This window comes from Siniperca chuatsi, linkage group LG7 (genome assembly GCF_020085105.1).
Source record: "Siniperca chuatsi isolate FFG_IHB_CAS linkage group LG7, ASM2008510v1, whole genome shotgun sequence".
Classification (NCBI taxonomy): Eukaryota; Metazoa; Chordata; class Actinopteri; order Centrarchiformes; family Sinipercidae; genus Siniperca; species Siniperca chuatsi.
The window spans coordinates 24,066,823-24,088,088 of record NC_058048.1 but is presented as its reverse complement, the minus strand read 5'-3'; the positions used below and the strand labels follow the sequence as shown (position 1 = coordinate 24,088,088).

The 21,266-nt window shown below is 39.3% G+C and overlaps 3 protein-coding genes across 11 annotated transcripts in view; 1 reads left to right on the top strand and 2 right to left on the bottom strand.

Moving 5' to 3' along the window:
- Window positions 1–10,369, bottom strand: part of stard13b (StAR-related lipid transfer (START) domain containing 13b) — a 73,375-nt gene extending 63,006 nt beyond the window's left edge. For 2 of the 3 annotated variants that reach the window (XM_044202095.1, XM_044202097.1), the window contains exon 1: window positions 280–513. The gene's annotated coding sequence lies outside the window, so the exon portion shown is untranslated. Of the gene's footprint in view, window positions 1–279; window positions 514–10,272 lie in introns of those variants that run through there. The other variant, XM_044202096.1, reaches the window with a different exon arrangement.
- Window positions 9,965–12,671, top strand: hdac12 (histone deacetylase 12). 2 transcript variants are annotated; one of them, XM_044202108.1, is made up of 8 exons: window positions 9,965–10,204; window positions 10,300–10,443; window positions 10,859–11,018; window positions 11,113–11,309; window positions 11,420–11,570; window positions 11,859–11,975; window positions 12,061–12,203; window positions 12,335–12,671. In XM_044202108.1, exons 1-8 carry the CDS (start codon window positions 10,115–10,117, stop codon window positions 12,356–12,358), a joined length of 1,026 nt encoding a protein of 341 aa, XP_044058043.1. In that variant the 5' UTR covers window positions 9,965–10,114; the 3' UTR covers window positions 12,359–12,671. The 2 variants fall into 2 exon arrangements, with proteins under 2 accessions (XP_044058043.1, XP_044058045.1); XM_044202110.1 differs by having other exon boundaries at window positions 10,050–10,204; window positions 10,280–10,443.
- Window positions 12,672–12,754: 83 nt separating this feature from the next.
- trmt9b (tRNA methyltransferase 9B) lies at window positions 12,755–20,242 on the bottom strand. 6 transcript variants are annotated; one of them, XM_044202103.1, is made up of 5 exons: window positions 19,960–20,230; window positions 19,254–19,418; window positions 15,727–15,926; window positions 15,330–15,503; window positions 12,755–14,936 (listed from the first exon to the last, which is right to left on the bottom strand). In XM_044202103.1, the coding sequence occupies exons 3-5, from the start codon at window positions 15,887–15,889 to the stop codon at window positions 13,990–13,992; spliced, it is 1,284 nt and encodes a 427-aa protein (XP_044058038.1). In that variant the 5' UTR covers window positions 15,890–15,926; window positions 19,254–19,418; window positions 19,960–20,230; the 3' UTR covers window positions 12,755–13,989. The 6 variants fall into 6 exon arrangements, with proteins under 6 accessions (XP_044058038.1, XP_044058039.1, XP_044058040.1 ...); XM_044202104.1 differs by lacking the exon at window positions 19,254–19,418 and adding an exon at window positions 18,771–18,892; XM_044202105.1 differs by lacking the exon at window positions 19,254–19,418 and adding an exon at window positions 18,787–18,892.
- Between the last annotated feature and the right edge of the window lie 1,024 nt (window positions 20,243–21,266).

The following is a 21,266-nucleotide window of genomic DNA, read 5'->3' as shown; positions in this document are numbered from 1 at the left end:
TATTCTCAAATGAATGCCGAGCAGATTTAAATGAAGGGATAAAGTCACAGTGAACGCATTTAAAGGAGTGAAAAAAAGCATCCAGTGTTGGAGAATTTTCTGAACAAGTCCTCTCAAGTAGAAACAACCTATAGTATAACTTTCTCAACTCAGCCGAGGAGGATTAGCAAAGAGAGAAATTGAGAGTAGCCATTTGTTTCTCCATCATAAGGAGATGCCAGTCATCTGACTCAGTGATCTGAGTCAGATTCACAGAAAAACAGAAAATAGAAGACTCACCTGCTGAGTGGAAAAAACTTGTCTGTGTTGCCCAAACAGTGTCACTGAGATCATGTCAAAACAGTGGCAGTGAGGCTTGTTTCTGTAAGAGCAGAGAGGGTTCGACAGCCCCTCGCAGAGCCACACTTATGTCCCCATAGGCCTATTCTGCTAAAAGGCAAGCTTGTCATCACAACTATTGTCCCCTCCTCTTGTGATTCCCTGGGGGGCTGCAGGAGTGTTCAGTTAGCAGCGACTAAACCATTCAGAATATGTGTAAGAGCAGGGAGAATTTGTACTTGTTGGGAGATGGAAAGAGGAGGAGAAAGGAGACAGAGGGAGGGGGGAGAAAAGAGGGAGGGAGCAGCAGCGGTTGGCACTGTAAAAGAACAAGGTGTCTGTGAGCCAGACCTCACAAACAGGCTGTGAGGGATGGTTGACTTCAACGGCCCGAGCTGTGCAGGAGCAAGATGAACCGCAGCCGTGACCTATGGCTTGAAAACACGGGGATGAGGAATGTTTTCAAAAGAGGAAAGCTGTGAAGTGCCATGATTTACTGGAGCATATTACACATAGATTAAGATGATATCTCCACAAGAAGATTTGATGCTGAACTGAAACCAAACGCATGTTTCCTCAAGTTCTTATTTGACACTATATTTAGAAAAACTACCAGTTAGGAGTCTGTATCAGACAGCGAGCCAATTTGCGGTGTAGGAGTCACATTATAAATCATGAACTGACAGGATGCTTAATTGTATGTTAGGGCAAAGCACTCACTATTGATAGTCGATTCACATTTTAGTGTCTAAAAAAGCAAAAAAAACAAACAAAAAAAAACCAATGAGGGAATATCCAAATAATCAAATATATACTTTGTATTTTTTAAGTTAAATATGTTCATTCTTCATTCTCAAAACCTGGTTTATTCTTGTAATATTTACGTACTTTCTATTTAGTGTTTTGCTTATCATTCATGATATGTGGAACAGAAGCTAATGTGATTCCCATTTGACATGAAAGACAAACAAAAGCTAAACCACAATACCAAAATAAAACACTTGAGCCAAATTTGAACCAACCATTCCTCAGTAATAGTCGTCTTGTGACTCAGTTTGAGTTAAAATACAAGTAGGAAGAGCCAAGTATACCACATATAGGAATTGTGGGTGAAAGTGAGTGAAAGTGAGAGATGAGCATGGAGAGTAAACATGAAAGGGGCATGTCTGAGCGTTTGCTTGTTCACTGGCTGAGGACTTGTTGTTTATGCTGCTCCTGGGCTCCCTGATACGACAGGAGTGCCGCAGAAAGAATTTCTGAGTTCACGGTCTGTGAGTTGTCCTTGACTGTATACTACGGTGAAGTTCATTCATTTGTTTATTCACTTGTTCATTCAGTCTCCTCACCAGGAATGAGGTGGTGAAGCCACGGCCACAAATCAACACTTGGACTCAGTTTGACCCCTGGCCAGGGGGGAGAAAATGAGTGCTGAGTGACTTCTCACATTCATAAAACACTTCTGCTATCTGCCCGTGGCTGTCATTCTCTCTCAGCAATGTTTCAAACCGCTTCTTGTTTTTCTTTTTTTGGTTTTTACAAGTTCATCTTCTGCCTCTACCCAGTGCTGTAAAAATACATACACATTTATTAAATGGAGATCCCCATCAATGACGCCTTGTCTCTCTTTAGACTGTACTGACTTCTGTACATATATGTTAACAATATGCAGAAATTGTCAGTATTTTTCAAAATTCAGAAACAAGTCATGAAAGACAAAGGTAGAAATATTCTGTTGTATATTTGGGAATATACACAGCAGCCATGCAACAGTACTAAATCCACAGTTTGACCGGTGAGATAAGGTATGTGTGCAAACTCCTAATGTTTCCTGATCTTTTGTTCAGAGTAAGTGACATTCCTGATGTCCTTGTTGGATATCTGTGTTTACATTTCCCCTATTGTCTGAATGGGTACATGGAAAGGTTACAGGAGGCACACAAGAGGTTTAGCTTGTGCTAACTAATCATAAACGTAAGTAGCACAACTCGATCTGAATCATCTCTAACTCCTTTAAATCAATTTATTTATTAAAACAAAGAAAAAACCAAAAGATATCTTCTCAAAATAATCTTAAATAATAATTTCTTGCCTGGGTTGTGTACATGTTGATGGAGCAACTGGCAGATAATGTGCTGTGGTCTTCTTTACTCTGTCTGAGGAAGGTAACAGAAGTGTGCAGGTGCATGTGAATGAGAAAAAGAGCAGTAGCGAGGCAGAAAGAGCGAAACACAGGAACAGAAAGAAAATGTGTCCGTCCCGTGTGTCGACTCTTTCAGTATAAAAAACAATTGGGAAACACCAACTTGAACAACTGGCTGCACTTGCGCTGCAATGAAAAGCAGCCTTTTCTCTGCCTGGTCTATCTGAGCTGTGGAGGTGAACAGTCCAAGGCCAGTGGGAGTGAGAACAGTTCGGCTAAAACAAAGCTGGATGTTCTCACAAGCTAACCTAGGAGGCCCTGTCTGCCCATGGCTCTATAAATAAGAAGGAAAAAAACAGCCTTGTTTGTATCACTGCAAGAAAAACACTGACTGACTTGGCTTCTGCAGGGGACAGAAGGCAAAATCTGCACCTGGAGCAGGAGGGAGGAAATAAAAGAAAGTCACTTCACACTGGCCAAATTACAAACTCTGTCTCTGTGCTTCAGTCAAGTTTGATCGAATGTTACCACCATGATTCTTTTGCTCTAAAGTTGAGAGGTTATGCCAGTTTCATACTCTTCATTTGCTTATTAGCACTAAACAAAGTACAGCTGAGGTTGATGGGAATGTTATAGGTTTTGCAGGTATTTAGTGATATAGCATTATCTAAATATAATGTATTCATACCCTATCTGATTTGAGGGTCTACAGCTGAACGGTGTACAGATTGTAAAGCCCTTTGAAGCAAAATAGTGATTTTTGATTTTGGGGCTATATAAATAAAATTGACATGATTCATATACAAAGTATATTTAGATTTAAATTGCATTATCCTATAAAGTCCTAAAAGTAACAAGTTGGGGCCTGTGTGCCCTTTTGAGATTATGTTTTCTTCATTGGTTGAAATGAAAACTTTTCCTCAGTATCAATGATAAATGTAACTTTTATAACTACAGTCATATGTAAAGCTGCGCTCTACATATGACTGTAGTTATAAAAAATGGAAACAAGACAAGGCTTCCTGCTGCGGATCACCGCTATGACAACTATGTCAAGACAGGACCGGGGGGATGTGGACTGGCTGCCAAAGCAAACTGCCAGAGATGGCAGGCATACCAAGGCTCGGATGCAGATCCTCAGCAGGCGGAGAAGCTCAGTGCCAACCCCTCCAGAAAGAAGCAAATGTGATTGTAAGAGGATATTGCTGTTTGTTTTTGACTGATTTACAGTGATAAGAATGATAATTTCTGTCTTTTCACCATTCACTTCAGCTGGAAGAGTGTAAGAGACTGAAATTGACAGAGTTCATGACCCATTCACTAAAGAATTGCAAAACCTGAGGGTACAAAATACTTTTTCAATGAATTATTAATCTCAAACCAGGCTAGAAATATAAACTATTAAATTATCATTAGAATCTATTAAACACATTTGTTTCTACTTTGGAATCTCTTCTGGTCTGTTCTCGTTTTAGACTTTGTAAAATATGACAGTTTGACACAAGTTACATACTGACTCAAGCTTGTGCAAGATATTTCAGCCCTCAAGAATGGCCCTTGAGTACACACAGCAGCCTGATACACTGTACAAAATATCATCATAAAAACACATCAGTGCTGCAGATCAATTAATAGTTAGATTAACATACATTTACTAAACATGAATTTTTTTTTAGTGTACAGGAATGTTTGAAAGGTTTATCTTTTACTCTCTAACCTAATTGTGTTACATTTATTTTGGATCTATTGGAGACATTATGTTTCAGTAATATTAATGTAAAATAAAAATTAGAACTGAATTGAAACTGAATGAAATTTTCAGTTTGACATTAATTTAAAAGATGTGAGAATTTACCAGGCAGGGATGGTCTAACAAAAAGATGCTAACAATGTGCATTATGGGAAATGTAGGGAACATTTCCATTCATTTTTAAATCTGCCTCTCACAAGACCCACAACATTGTGAAAGTACAATATTAATCTTTGGAGTACTTGTTTAACTGCCAAAATAAAATAATTTAAGAAAAAAAGTTATTGACAAAAAAAAAATCTGCTACACATACAGATAAAGTAACAGAGACTTAAACATCATATACAGTATATACTGTATACTTATATACTAACAGTGGAACGTGTGGAAGTCATCAGTAAGGTGTGTTTACTGCATCACTAATACATCACACCAATATAAATAAATGATAAATAAATACATTTTTAAAAAATATAATCAGATATGGGCAAAAAGAGATTCAATGTCTCACTGATAAAAGTAGGCAGAGTTACAAAAAATGATACATTCTTGTGCATTAAGTTACCAGACACTTTCTTTTTGATTCAAAACTGTTACTGTATGGTTTATGGCTTCTGAGAATGTTTTACAGTGTATGAGGAGAAAAACATTCTGCGCTGTCATTTCACTTGCTGTCTTCTTCTCTCCCTTCTCTTCCCCTTATCAGCTGTATCAACACGGCTGCCAAGACGGGGCAAACGTTCTGAAGTGCCTGTGGTCTTCTCATGGCATAGTGAGATTAAAGTGAGGGGAAGAGAATGGCAGCCAGCTGTGTTGCTGAAACATGTGGCTGTACGGTCGCAGGTTTGCCCGCCAGCAACGCAACATGTTATTGCGGCACAGAACAAGCAAGAGTCTGTTAAGACCTTAAAGACTGACAGGGTTAAACTACATCTACAGTATGGAAAATTATAAAATTGTGTCTGCTCCTGAAACACTGATAACATTCTCACCATGATGCATTTATATCTAATGATAGTAAGTGTAAACGCAAATCTACTTTTTTTATGCTGTTGCAAATCTTATGTAACATGAACCATACCAAGCTGAACCTACCCAGCAGATTACCATACAAAAACGTAAACATCATTAGAAAACATTCCAGCAATACCACAGTCTGACTCAATATCTCGGCAGCTTTTCGACTCCCATACGGATTCCCAGAATACCACAGACCAGATGTTCTGCATTATCACTTCTCTCTGCAGTGTCACTTTGTTTCTATCCTAAGAGCTGATTAAATCATCGCAGAGTTGTTGTGGACGCAAAGATAATGGCCTTTATGTTCCCATTATTCAGATTGTGTCAGAGGTTGTTTAGGTGTAAATTCAATATTTAGTTTTTGTCACAAACAAATGTTTGAAACATTTTTCAAATGGGACAGTTATAGAGAATCAAATGTAACAATCATATGAGATGAGAAATTTACGTTTTCACTCAGCAGGCGACAAAATCCAGGATGAAGCCAAGACTGATGAGGTTTTTATTTTTGAGCACTTTGGTGTGTAAGAACAAAGTTGGATAATATGGGTCACAGATAAATACAAAGAGGACAAAGTCACCTCATGTTATTGTATTAAATCTGATGTAAAAAATTTAAATGTATCCAATAAAATAGTCCAAGATCCCCCAAGTCTCCCATGATGCACACATCATAATGAAACATCTGTGGTACCCCCCCCCCAACTTCCCCAACACCTCATGAGAGCTATTACTTTTGGCAGCCAACATATGTTAATCTGGATTGATAATTGGTTGGAAAAGACAAGATTTCTTTTACTGATAAAACAGACCCAGATATTACCAAGTTATTTGTGCAAAATCAGTGACTGAATAATTAGTGTGGAGGTTGCCTTGTGTACTTAAATCTTGAAAAAGCTGGTTTATTACTTTATTTTGAAACACAAATTAAATGGTTGTCATCAAATTATTCAGATTTGGCCACTGGTATAGTATGACGGAATTCTTTCAAAGCTAAGTTGAACAGCTGATAAAATACTAAACTTTATAACCTCAGACGATCAAACCACATGTCAAACACCACAAGAGCATTGTTCCCATGCACAACTTAACAGAAAGCCAATTTATAAACAACTTGCAACAGTAAATTTGTTAAATTGTGAGGAAATGTTTTATCTACAAAACACTTTGGGGCTTGGCAAATATTTGGGTCGTTGTATATTCTTGGCCTTGCTCCTCTTCATGAAATCTTGGTATTTCATTGGCTCACACATTATCGCTTTCTGACAGCACATGCAGGCAGCACCCGCTGTTTACTGTACAACAGCCACATGACAAGATGCCAAAACTTAGTTAACAGCTGTGAGGACATTCCCAAACAATGAGCGATTCTAGAGAGTAAAAAGAAAATGTCAGTTCCAGGGATAACGAGGGGAGACTAAAATGATGGTAAATTATACTACTGCACAGAGATTTCAGGGCCTGTCTCCCCAGCATGTATGTGATTACAGGAGGACAGGGATGGATGAAAGGTGAATCAGCTCGGCCTTTCACGTAACCGGGGATTGCCTCAGAGGGACGAGGCAGCAGGCCGTCACCATCACAAAGAGCAGCTACAAATTAATTCACTCCAACAACAACCCTTGTCCTCACCTGCTGCAACACGCTCTGCCAGCACTCGCAATCAACCAGCGAATTCCTTCCGCTCTGGGTTGTGAGGTGGAGGCGAAGGACGGGGGGTTTATGGGCTCAGTGTGATTGTGATGTTGTGTAATTGACAGGTCTGTCTGAATCCAGTGTCTGATGCAAACATCACACCACCCACTCCCGCTACTGGGGTCGGACAACAAACATGTCTGCTTTCAGAAACATGAAAATACATGCTAAGATGACAGGGCTATTCACAGATGACGGGGTTATTCTTTTGGTTAAACACAGCAAATCATTGATCCCATCTATGTGTGAACCAAAGACAATGTGTGGTGCAAGGTCTTCAAGCCAAGTCTGTGAGGCTTTTTTGGTTGAATAAACTTAAACACTACCTTCAAAGCAAGGAAGCAACTTGGTGATCCCTGAAATCATTTGACTGTAATTTTTGACAACACAATGCTAGGAGAAAGAAAAACTGTATTCAGCCTACTATTATAAATATACACTATTGAGAAAAGAGAAGATCAGATCAAAGCTCTGTTCTTGTCAGCTTCTTCTTTTGTCTTTGCCAGGAATGAGACACGGAGCTGCTGCAGAGCTGACTGTCAGCTGTGGTTTCTCTTTCACTGGTGCAAAATATTAAAGAACCACGCCAGGGTGTTTCAACTCTTACTACAAATCATATATACTTCACCATTTTCAAATGCATTCTTTGCAGTTGCAATGATTTTTGGATGTATTGTTACTGCAGTTCCAGGCAGCCATTGGTTTTCACAGATTTCTGAATGATGAAAATCTATTAGCAAATTCTAGAAACTTGCGTGATCTGTGTCATCAGTCAGTAAATCTGCATTACTTTTTAAATAATTGTAAAATTCACAACAAAAAATTGACAAAAAAATTATGCAGACTTCACTGTGATGGAATATACAACTCAAATATGTTTTAAGAGTCTGCTAATAAGAGTTTCATACTGTATGGAAATGAATGGAAACCAATGCATGCCTGGAACAATAGAAAAATAAGAAGCATGGTTTGCAAAATGATTAACTGTGATGTAAAGTAAAAGTGGTTTCTAGTAAATGAGCTAAAACGTACAAAACCAGTGGTATGGTGCTTTAAAAAGACTAGAGGAAATTTAGAGAAACACCTTATCCAAGGCAAAACAGAAATGTTAATGAATTAATATGATCTCTATCTGCTGCACAAAGCTAACAATCTTTCTGTCAGGATATATTGGAGTGTTTCATTTGGAAAGAAAGTCCCTTCTCCTCCTTCCTCTCTCCCTATTTGAAATGCCCGTTAACAAGGCTGAAGTCAGTAATTGATTTTACCTCTCTAATCTCCCCTCTCTATTATGAGGAGATCTCTCCTCTGCACCTGGGGCCAACGCTCTCGTCTTTTTTCTTATCTGCTGTGAGGACACTAGCCCCTCCCAGTGGGGGCTGTACTAATCCCCATCTACCAGACTGTTCATACACACACACACACACACGCACACACACACACTCTCATGGGAGAACCCCACAGACGACAGTACGCCAGACAGTGCCTTGAGCTGCCTGCCAGCAATGTAAAACAGAGACAGATGGAGAGGCAAAACCAGACACAAAAGTAGCTAATCAAATGCCATTTAGTACAGTGATAAGGAAACTATGGCGTTTTCAAGCTATAGAAACTCTAAAAAACTAAAAAGCACCAATATGTGAAAATGCAAATATTGAAAATTTTCTGGACATTGTAAAATGCAAGAGAATTATAAGCACCACTTCATTTACCCTTCCACAGAGTCCTCTATCACATTAAACTGTAACACGTGGGAGTTAAGACAGTAAATCTCTCAGGCTCTGAGTCTGACACGATTTCAGTGTGTCACCATAAATGATCCTCTGCCATTGTGATTAACCACTTCAGCCACAGCACACTTTGACTGTGAAGGCTGCAGAGGAGGAGTGGATAAAGATGGTCAGGGTGCAGACACACTGGTGAATGCAGAGAAAAACAACTACTCCCATAGTTATATGTAAATGCACTAGAAAAGGATGAGCAATTGGTCATGGGTGGAAAGTTGAAAGCTCTAAAAGTAAAAGGAGCTTTGATCATTTGATGAATAAAGAGGAAAAAATAGACAGAGAGCAGAATGAAAAGAGCCTCATGAATCATAAATTCACCTCATTTGCATGGGGCCTCCACTCATCCTGACTTCAGTATGAGAAATCAGTATGCATGCAGAAAGATTGTCATCAGATATGATATGATAGGATGGACTCCAAGGTATTCTTTTTCTGTTAACAGAGTGGAGGCTGCATTCAATTAACTATATACAAAATGTATAGTCTATTTTATATATGATAAAAGGATTTGAATCTGAGTGTTTTGCTCACTCAAAAAAATATAAACTATATTCTGAAATAGATCAGAATGCTTATTGCACGCAGTGATAGATGTACTAGTCTCTATTCTTGTATTATTAGTTACCAATTATTGCATCACTTGCACAGGCTCAAGAACTTTAAATCTCACTGTCCCAAATGTTTCAGTGAGAAATGTTTTGGAACAGAAAGCACAGATAGAAGTAAGTCTAAATGCTTTGAATAAAAACAGTATATTAAATAAAAATTGATGCACTAAAGACACTAACATTTACATTTGATGATGCAATTCCAGTGCCAAGATTTTATGCCATAGACCAGTTCAAGTTCAGATGATGCTTTTCATACTCAGGATTATTATTGCATTGTATTGATTATTGTAGTATTGATTGAATATGTTGTTTACCTATAACATTAAGATTTTAAAAAAGCATATTTCAGTGCCTTCAGTGAGAATACATTTTGAGAGCCTGTTGGTGGTAATTTATATTACAAAGATCACAAATGGTATTATGTTTTTTTTTATTAAAAACCACTTAATATAGTACAAGGAAACATCTGATGTATTCATGAGGAGATAAAAGCATAAAATATCTGGGTCAGTCTGATGAGCTTTGTGACCATCATGCTGTACATCTGCAGTATTCACTCCAAATCAGTAGATGGTGGTAATCAACCATGTAACAATCACACTGTGTGTTATTTTCACTCCATGACAGAAGATGGCAGTATCAGAAAGGACAAACACAGTCAAACATCCGTCAACAAACAGGACACCTTCGGCACGTTTATTGTCGTGCAGTCTCGTTTCATAACATAAATCTGCACAACACTTTCCCTGCCTTATGCAAACGAGCCATTTAGGATTAACGGCAGTCAGGAGAAATGAGCTGCATAAAACAAATCTTTTCTATAAAACCTCGCATAAACGTCGGTGCAGCTTTCGCCTCCTGCAGACGTTTCCATGCTGAACTAGTAAGAACTTCTTGATTACATACATTTTACAGAACATTATAAACACAATGCATTGCATTAAAACTGACCTTACAGTGAACCTTTTCGCCTCGCAGGTAAGACATGAATCCAGCGGACTTCCAATAGTTCATCACAGCAAGTATGTGTGTGAGCTCTCACCCACCCACAGGTTCCCCATGGGCAAGTTTCCCCGGGTTTTACACTTTTTAATCAAGGATCAAGTCATTACAGAGAAACAGGTGAGGGACTCATGGATATTTTCAACATGAAAATACAATTGTGATGAAAACTATTATTGTTTAGTGCTGAAATGTCACCAATATCAAACTCAACTAATGAAAAATGAATCGACAACAATTTTGACAAGTTATTAATGAAAATGGTTCTTTGCTCTGGTTTTATATCACATCATTTGGTTATGGACTGTTGGTAGGACACAACATTGAAAGATGTCCTGCTTACATTTACATTTTTTTTGGGCAGATTTAGTCATTTTATAGACGAATAAGTGATTAATCAATAACAAATAATACTGATAGATTAATTGGTAGTTAAAAAACCTTATTGCAGGACTAATGTTTTTTTTGTAGTAGTACAACTGTAAGGCATTTTCTCACATTTTCCTGTTAATGTGAATTTCCTTCTTCACAGTAGGTGTGGGTCCCTGAAATTGCCTCTAAAGATTTGCTCAGCTGCGTTCACACTGAGGACTACTTGAACAACTTCATAAATGGGACAATTAACGAGCAAGAACAAAGGAGGACAGGTTTCCCCTGGAGTGAAGGCATAGTGAGACGCTGCCGATATGAAACAGGTGGGAGGAACATCCGAAGTCTCTTGATGATTTAACAGCCGAATGGCCTGGAAAGATCACACTACATGCTGTTCACCCTCTCTCTTGTTGACAGGTGGGACTGTTCTAGCTGCTGAAGTAGCTCTGCAGAGGGGTATGGCCTGCAGTACAGCAGGAGGAACCCATCATGCTTTTCCAAGCTATGGCTCAGGGTTTTGTCTCCTCAATGACTTAGCAGTTGCAGCCAAATACCTAATGGGCATCTCCTCGCCCAAAAGGAAGGTTCTGATTGTGGATCTAGATGTGCATCAGGTAACGCTAACTTGTCTCTGCTACTTTTAATGATGTGAGGTTATACCACTATGTCAGATGCACAGCATTTGTCTTTCATTAGTAAAACTCCCATCTTTTGCATCCAACAGGGCGACGGCACTGCTTTCATTTTTAAAGAGGAGCCGTGTGTGTTTACATTCTCTGTGCACTGTGGGAAAAATTTTCCCCTCCGTAAACAACAGAGCGACCTTGATGTCAGTGTGGAGGATGGGCTGGAAGACAAGGAGTTCCTCTCCACAGGCATGTTAAGGCCATAATGATACATGTAATATATTTTCAAAGTTTAGATCCAAATAGTGTTGCAGTCAAGTCACAAAATCTCAATTTGAGTCCTAAACATTTTGAATTTGTCAAAGTGTTTTAGACATTTCTGTTGTCTATTTGCTGGTTTCAAAAGAGGCTGGAAATGAACAAGCTAAATGAAAATCATAACATGACACTATTGTAATTAGTAGTATGTTACCAGTAATTTGAATTAGGAGTTTGTTTCCATGAACTGACTTGCATGTCTGATGATGTTCTCTATAGTGGAGGCCCACCTTCCCTGTCTGCTGGAGACTTTTCGTCCAGACCTGGTTCTGTATGACGCAGGTGTCGACCCTCATTGGGAAGATGAACTTGGGAGGCTCCGTCTGACAGACCAGGGTGAGTGATAACTTTAACACCGAAGTATCTCCCCCCTACAAATAATTTCTAGACTTTTTTTGAATGACTTGTGAGTATCTCCTAGGGCTGTATCAGAGAGATCTGTACGTGATGAAGACTGTGGTGAGCAGAGGTGTTCCTGTCGCTGCTGTTATTGGAGGAGGATACTCGAGAGACATTGACAAACTGGCCCTCAGACACTCCATCGTCCACAGAGCAGCAACTCAGGTACAGGACACATAATCAGATTGGATGACCCCTTTTCAATACAGAATAATTGACTTAAACAGTGTACAAAATGTTATAAACAGTTTCATTGAACATGAGTGGATATTGCGTTCATATTTTTCATATTTCAGGTTTGGAGGGAGTGTGGAATGTAAAACCTTTATGACCTAAATCAAGAGGACCCTCAAAGCTTAACTGATACTTGATCTTCAGGAGACGCCGCCAATATTGATATTTGTAGATGCAGCAGCTGTACATTTTTATCAAGAATTATGAAAAAAAGAAATTTGAGTCAATGGATTTCTTACAGATTCCACCATCTGCTCAGAATATTTTAGAATATTTTTAATCTGCTGGTATGTTGTGATTTAAGAAGATGTTCAACTTGCTGTTTACCCCATCAAGATACTGTATCAGTACTTCTATAGTAGCAACTGTCTCACTATTAAATATTCTGTTATTGAACTATACAATTTGTGGTTGTCACTGAATGAAGATCTACCACATAATTACAGGTATCATTCAGGATAGCAAATGCAACACAACAACACTCATGAACAAAAATATTTAATAGGGAAAACAAATTGAAACTCAAAAGTATTTACATCAGATCACATAAGACATTAAGGTACCAGTGTCACTTCAGAACAAACTGTTGGTCCACACATACTGTACTGATAAGGATATGCGCCATCCTTGGCACAAGCTGTACAGATAACCAGTATGTTTCAAGTTTCACTTATTTTGTGTCATTCACTGACATCAAGCAGCGACATATGTGGTACAGTGCAATGTTTATTCACAATATATGAGGCAGTTGATTTGCTGAAACACAGTTGAATAGCTCAGTTTGTTACTTCAACACAAGACAGTATACAACTATTACAAACATCAAGCACAAACACACACACACACACACTGGTAACATGTTTTTTGAAACAAACAACAAAACACAGCAAGCAAATGCACAAATGTTTTGGAAGATATTCTGCACAACTTTGAGCTCTTCTTATTATAGTGTTATGATAGATTACATATGAGCAGTTTACAGAAAGTCCCACCAAGAAGTCCATAACAGAGACTTGCTGCAAGCTTAGCTCCTCATATTTGGAGTTAAGAAATGTGCAATTATAAAACAGGCAGACACAAAGAATAAAGTAATCAATGCATTAAAACATTTAAGAGCAGATGGAAGAGTATACTGTAGTCTCACAAATTCGTCTTTGGCTAATATTAAAAGTCCAAAGAGAAAAACAGTGCATTTCTTAACATTTCCCCTGCAGTAAAGCTCTTTTAAAAGAGTTAAAAAATCATTAGCAGCACTGGAGCTCGCGGTGGTTTGATAATAAAATTCTTGACACTAAAAGAGAACACAAAATGGAAATCTGGATACTGCTTGTTGGTTTCATGTATTCAAATAGAATAAATACTTTAAAAACGTGGTACAGTATACAGTGATAGCCATTGTTGAATCCCGCCATCCTCTGTGCATCCTCCACTGCTGTTGCAAAACCATTACAGTGTAACCATCTAAAATAGTAGTTAATGCTAGATATGGATGGGTCTGTCACACAGCTGGTTCCAAGACCACCACAAACTTAAAAAGGGAATAAAAAAAATGTAATTTCCAAACTGTTAAGTAGAGAACAGTTTAGTGTTTAGTGTACCTTCAACAATGGCTACATCTGTATATTTTCAGTTGCACGAATTTCATAAATCATCAAATGTGTGATTCAGTGCTAAAACTTGAGGCAGAGGTGATAAAATAAATAAAATAAAGTTAAAATCATATTCTCCATAACTGAACTTTCTCCGCCACCACACACCAGTTGGCATGATCAAAGTAAGTGTGTTTGACATGAAGCTCTTCAACATGATTCTCTATCAGCTCTGCCAGTTCTCCCTCCCTGAAGACGTGATAGTACCTCAGGCAGGAGCCCTCCACATGCCCCTCGCTCCCCTGAGGACTGCTTGTGCTTTCCTGCTGCTCTTTTCCTTGCGGCCCTCCTTCACTTTCATCTCCAGACTGCTTCAGGTGCTCCTTCTGGAAAGGGACCAGATCTGGCAGGGCCAAAGAGCCACACTCCTGGGCTAAAGATACTGAGACACTCTGGTTTTCTGTGCCGTTGTTGTTGCCTCCAGGATCATTTTGTCCCTTGTGCAGGTCTGTGACCGAGTCAAAGACGTCCTCCTCTGATCCAATCACAGACGGCGGGGAAAAGAAGCTCGAGACCTGCTTGATGAGGCCCCGTCCTCTCCCACGCTGGCTGGCCTTGTTCCCCTCGTTTTCACCTGTGGGTGAAGATAAAGTGCTCAGGTCTCTGGAGGACGACCGGGAGATGGCTAAGCTTCCAAAGTCGAACACAGAATCCAGAGACCTGGAGAAGAACCACAGTCTCTGTGTCCTCTGCTGTGGCATGGCGCAGGTCAGATCTTCTTCGTCTGCCACGGAGGATGTGCTTCTAACCTTCCTGTGCTTGTCAGTGTTGTCTATGGCTTCGCTCACGCTCAGAGCTGCGGCCCTCCGTCTGGGTTTGGCGTGCTCCCTGTTGAAGCCGGAGGGGGAATGAGGGTTGGGGTTCCAGGGAACGAAGATGTCCTGTTTCTCAAATTTCCGACGTTTCTGCTCCATGGCCCACACGTAGATCATGATGCGTCCACCCACTCGCAGGGTGCGAGCCATCTCCTTTACTGCTCGAATGCGACGCTCTTTGGTGGACAAATGATGGATGACTGTGACAAAAACATTAATTTGTCAGAATAAAGTGGGATGATGAGTAGGAATTTATTTAATTATGATGAGTCACATTCAGCACTTGCATCAACAAAACACATTACTGTATGTACACTGTGGCATAAAACATAAAATTAATAGAGTGGGTGTCTGCTGTCGTCTTTGCTCCTAATTACACTCTTGTTGGAGGACACATTAATTATTTCCCACTGTTGGCTAGGCAACAGAAGCTTGTGGTAAACTGATGTTTATCATTATTATGAGTTCATTTAATTTGAGTCAAATGGCAGCTGCAGTTGAGCTTCAAGCATATGAAGGCAGCGATTTGTTACTGAGTGGGAGGAATCAGCAACATCCTAACCTCCCGTAAACTGTGTGTGTTTGTCCATTACCTGCAATAGAGAGCACAGCGTCGAAGCAGCCGTCTCTGTAAGGCAAATGCAGCCCGTCGCACATCTGGACCTCGTGTCCTTGGCTCCAGGCAAAGTCCACCAGGGGGCGACAAACATCGCACCCCAGCTTGAACACCTCCTTGTTGATGTGGAGATACTTGCCATTGCCACAGCCTGCCAAGGACAAAACAGTCAGCTACAACACTTGTGACTGATTAGGAATGATAAGAGGTCTGATTAGATCTAAAATACTCCCTTCCTCTCCTTAAGGGAAGACAATTTTTACAATTACTTATTGTGTTTCCAAAAAAACAATATAAAAAAGCACAAACTACGTATTAATGATCAAGTGTCATGGGATTGCCATGATTACATCACTGCTGGAGGTGACACCCACCAATGTCAGCGACGAGGCTCCCCGGCTGCAAGTCCAGCAGGAACTGTCGTACCTTCGGCCAGGCTTTATAGCGGCTGTCGTTGAAATATGGAGCAATCTTGTCATAGACACTGTGCACATGATCTCTCTCGAGCTGACTGGCAGCCTCCTCCATCATGTTCATCCAGGCTGCCTCATGCAACGGCCTCACAGTATCATGTCTGCAAGGACAAACACATCTCTGTTCTTATTTACAAATGATAAATCCATCTAATAGTTACTCTGTTTCATTAGGAAAATAAAAAAAATAGCAATGTGGACCCCCTGAAGGGAACAGTGCAGTGGTGTTCCTCTCTACATGCTTGTTAAAGTCCAACAAGGTCAGCTGGAAACCTTAATCAGCAGATACACTCAACACATCTGTCAGCCAGCAGCGGTAATTTAACACCAAACCCACCACTTTGTAATTGAAGTACCAGCTGCGGTCACAATCAGGCAGCCTTCTCACATCCACCCTGCAGTCCTCCACGAGGACGGACTGGTGTTAAGCACTATGAATAAAAGTCATCAGGTTTAATTTGTCATGAATTGTCTGTAACTGTGAAAAAAACCAGAGCAGGGATCATAAATTAACTAACAAGGTAACAGCAAGGAGCCAGTCCCCATCTCACAGAGCACTCAGCAGGTTCATTTCCACAGCAGCCGTGTCAAATTGTTTTTCTGGTAACGCAGAAGGAAAAGGTCAACACATAAATCATTTCTGCTGGCAACAAGATGCAAAACGAACAACATCAATCATGCTTGAGTGAAAGTTCCTTTTGTCAAGATTTTCCTTAGCCATGTTATATACTGTAAGTGGACCCTATGCTGCTGCTGGGTTTTACATATTATAATATTTCATTCAGTGTCACAAGCAAAGATTTCAGCGTCAGCTCACGTTCTAGGAATCTCTTATCTAAGATGACCCTCGTTGATCCTGAGGAGGACTTTCAATTTCCATAGAAATTCAAGGCTAATATCTATACATGTGGATAGATTTTCAGTCTGATTACATTATTTTCCATCATCTGACAGCACTGCATAACTGGATATCACTTAACTGTGTTACAGCTTTAGTTGAGGCTGTTAATGTAATTGTCAGATGAAAAAGACGTTTCTTTTCCTCTGATAACTGTCACCATTTCCTAAATAAGAAATTATATTCCGATAATTTGTTTTGATTATGTAGTGGAGCGAAAAACAGAGGAGTGAGGTAATATGGTTTAAAAACCATCCATGACATTTGTTTATAAATATTTCATAAATAGTAGCTTATAACTAATGAAGATTTTATTGTTTAACTTTTAGAGGTACATTATTGAATTTCAGAATTGATTGCAAATTTGGGGATTATGTAATTGTGATGTTTGTGTTATGTCTGGTTTTCACAGCTCCCACTGCAGTCTGCCATCTCAGTTTATTAGGATGCAGCTCACAGTTCCTTTAGAGCTGCTGCGGCTCCCTCAAGCACTATATGTATAAAGAGTTTTTCTACAGTATAATCCAAAGGATAACATTGTTATTTTAGACAAACAAATATCTCAATATGCAGAGCTTTCATTTGACTTGTGTGGTTATCTTTCACAACATATCATCATGTGGTTTAATTAATTTTATGCAAAGCAAACCCACACATAACACAATTTCCATCACATGTTTACCACAAGGAGATATTAAAAGTAGATGTTTGCAAAGCTGAAGAATTTAATTAAACTGCCTTTTTCCAAAAACTTATGATGGGGAAATTCATCACATGCTTTCTTGCAGCTTGGCATCAGTTGGTTTAGGTAAATCAGAACAGGTATTTAGCAAAACTACTAATAATGTTTAACAAACTATTAATTGATCACATTGACATTGGACTCTTCAAACCTTAGTAAGAAAATACTTAAACATAACAGCATCTTTACAAATTTGGAGGGACTAAGTTAATTCAAAAAATGTGGGCTGCTAGAAGTATTTTGCTTTTACAATCTTTTGTAGACTACATATCTCTAACTTCATCTCCATGTTCATTAAGTCTGCAATTAATGAGGAAAATACCATTTTAAATTTGGTAATAGCCAAAAAGGTAGCTTTCTAACAACTGAATAAGGCCAGCACAGAAGTAAGCTGTCTCTTTCTTCTTCTGCATTCAACATCTGATTTGTATAAACACTGATATTAAGCGACAAATCATCATTAAATCACACGGAGTGCAAGATCAGTGCACAATATGGGTACATTTGCTGCAAAACATCTGCTTTAAAACACGGCGATGTGGCCAGGACTGCAACACACTTCCAACTTTCAACCCATCTTGAAAAATGTGACATGGATTTTCTGCCCTGTGATACAGAGATGATTTGAATCACATGTGATGAATGAAAGTTGTCAGTGCCGACTCATACCAGCATGCATCATATATCACTGCCATTATACAGCTGCCATATGTTGCAAAATCAGTGTGTAGTGTTGTAAATATAATATGAAAATAAGAAAAGCTTAGCATTCGTGTTTATCTCCAGTTGCATTGCATAATATTTAATTACAATCCACTTCATCCTCCATCCACTTCCAGTTTCATTCACACTGGGAAAGCTTATGATGGTTTTAGCATTCTATTAAATAGCACTGAATTTGGAAATTAACAAGTTAGACTGTCCTTCCACTTCAACACCTGCATTTTTAGAGACAGTCGGCATCCATATCTACCTATGTTTTAAGTATGTCTGCCCGTACAGACATTCACAATCACAGATCTAAAACAGAGTGATGCAACCTAATGAGCCATGTAATGCCACAGTGCACTTTGCTGATGTGGTAAACCAGAAGGAAAGCAATCAGACATTTCCCCTCCACCTCTCTAAAAAAATATTAGACTGATATGTCCTTGAATGTAATATTGTCTGGTGCCCATTGTGTGCTCCACTGTACACAATGAAGATTACCAGGCACGTTTACCACAGGATATTAGCAACAAAGGTCAAGCTGTGCTACATGAAATGCAAGTATTTCTCTCTATAAACTGATTGTCAGAGCCGTACCCTCACTGTGCATTACCAGGCTTGTCTGTGTTCTCCTCCACTGGTAAATATAGTGTGTGCAGCACCCCATCTTCCTTCACTCAGACCTATTTCTGGACCACCATCATCTGCATCATCCCAGCCTAGTGGAAGGAAAACATCCCTTATGTAATGCTGTAATCTGGCCTCCTTCAGTATTTTCTGTGCTCAATTCCGCCTGAGTTTCCCTCGCTGCTCACTAAACTGTGGCCGTCCTCGGCTGACATTATGTAACCAGCAGCTGGGGAGGCTCAGAGCGCTGCCTCTGACTGACAATGGGAACTAAAATTAAATCAGAGGACAGAGGCAATGTCTGGCTGAGGCAATGTCTGAATGATAAAATCAACCATCACTTAGTCTTTGGTTTTTCAATTTAGCTTCCCTGGTACATCTCCAAATATCAAAATAAGTTTTATAAAAAGATATTTGGTCACAACATATATTACAATATGAGCAGCAGCTTGCCTTTAAAGTTGTACAATTCTGCACATACCTAACTTTAGACAAATGTTCCTAAACCAGGTTGATAAAGGAGCCCTCAGGTCAGACCTCAGCAGTGCTTTGATTAGATTAGTGGTGTTATTATGAACAGACAGGGGTGCACAGTCATTCTGCCAGCTGCCACTAACCCTGCATGAACATAAGGAACCACAGAGAACAGGTTTACTCATCAAGTGTGCCAGCAGCTAATGACTCTCAAAATCAACATGTGGTGAGAGGTAGTCTGCTAAACGTAGACTCCCCTCACCGCTTCAAGCATCTATTGTTCTCACACTGCATGCAATGTATAGGACCTGCACTGTAATATATATGTTTATTCTATAGACAATCACAGAACAGACAAAATGCAACTCAATTAAATCAGAATAATACATTTTTTGGTCCATTTTAAGTGCTTTGAAACGTATTCCAAAGTACAGCCAAATTTATTTAATGAATATCAGAGTATCAGAACTGCCCTGCACATGGGCTACTGCTTTATGTCCCATCAAAGTTTCTTAAATGGGTTAATATATAGATAAAAATATATATCCAATTCGGATTTTAGACATTTAACCAAAACAAAATATAAATGTAGCCTACATACTGCAATAACTGCTATAAATCATGTTAATATTTGCACATCCTCTCCTGCATCCTTATGATCCACCGAAAATGCAAAGCCACTTACCGTACAACGTGTACAGCCGTGCAATTATCCGCCTCTACCCTCAGGTCACTGGAGGTAAACTTCCCTCTGTGCACATGCGATTGATCTAGCCTACATGATCGATCTGCCATAAGGATCAGAGGCACGCGCTCGACACGGCTGCACCGACCACATTATCACCGACATCGTGAGGACGGATAACGTCAGCCGAGGGAAACAACTGCCGTGTGGCACCGCCAGCAGCGTACTGGCAGCCGGATTGTATTAAATGCATAGCATGTTGACCCCTACACCTGTCAAGGTAGTTAGGAAGTATAGCAAGACTTCCGGTGAGATGTTTCAAAATGAAAGCCCAATTGGTGAAAGCGTAAAACCGTTAAATAGCCTATTGTGTGTTAATCCAAACTTTCCCCTCTGCCATAACACTAATGTTGACTTCTCTGTGTAAGTAAAAACATAATACGCGGTACCTTTTGTGTACCCTTCGTGTGTGTTTCACTCAAAGCAGTAAATCAATTATCATGGACAGTGAAAACAAGCAAACAAAAAACAAACCAGTAACATTAACATTGCTCAAAGGGCAATAGCCTACTTTTTCCAATGAATAAAACAATATGAGACAAAGGCAAAGCAAATGTTAGATGATTAAGATGATTCAGGAAGAGCATCACATCCTTCCTAATGACGGGAAGATCATTTCCAAGCAACCTTAAAGAAGGTCACTAAATGCAATGATGCAAATGCAATGGATACTGCACAGACTGGGGTGTGATTGTTCTTCAAAGTTTAAATAGAGATCACAATAACTGCAAATATAAATCACAAGCAAAGCCCTGTGGTTTCCTAGATGATATGGCTATTCTGTTAAATAGAAAACAAAAAACAAGTGTAATGAGCAGCGCGCTCTTGGATAATTATATCAGACAAATAACTATATGAGCACAATAATTCACAACCTGCTCATGCATTCAGTCATGCATATTATTTTTCTTGTCCTGTGATGAACTATTGAACGACTGATTGATTTAAAGCATTATTCTGTCTCTCTATGGCTGAACGGATGCAAATTCGTCATCGCAGTTCCAGATCAGTTTTTCTTGAGAGTGGCGGACTAATGTCAAACTTTGATAATACCAAGTTGAGGAATATATTGAATTACATGCTTTTTGTGTAATAAAAGCAACCAAGGTGAAGAAATTTACCAGTGAGGGAAATCTGATTATTTCACTGAGACATGCTGTCATTATAGCTATCATAGGCAATTGTATTCACTTTAGTCCTGGCCAGTATTTACTCCATATTTATGTATTTGTATACTATAAGCTACT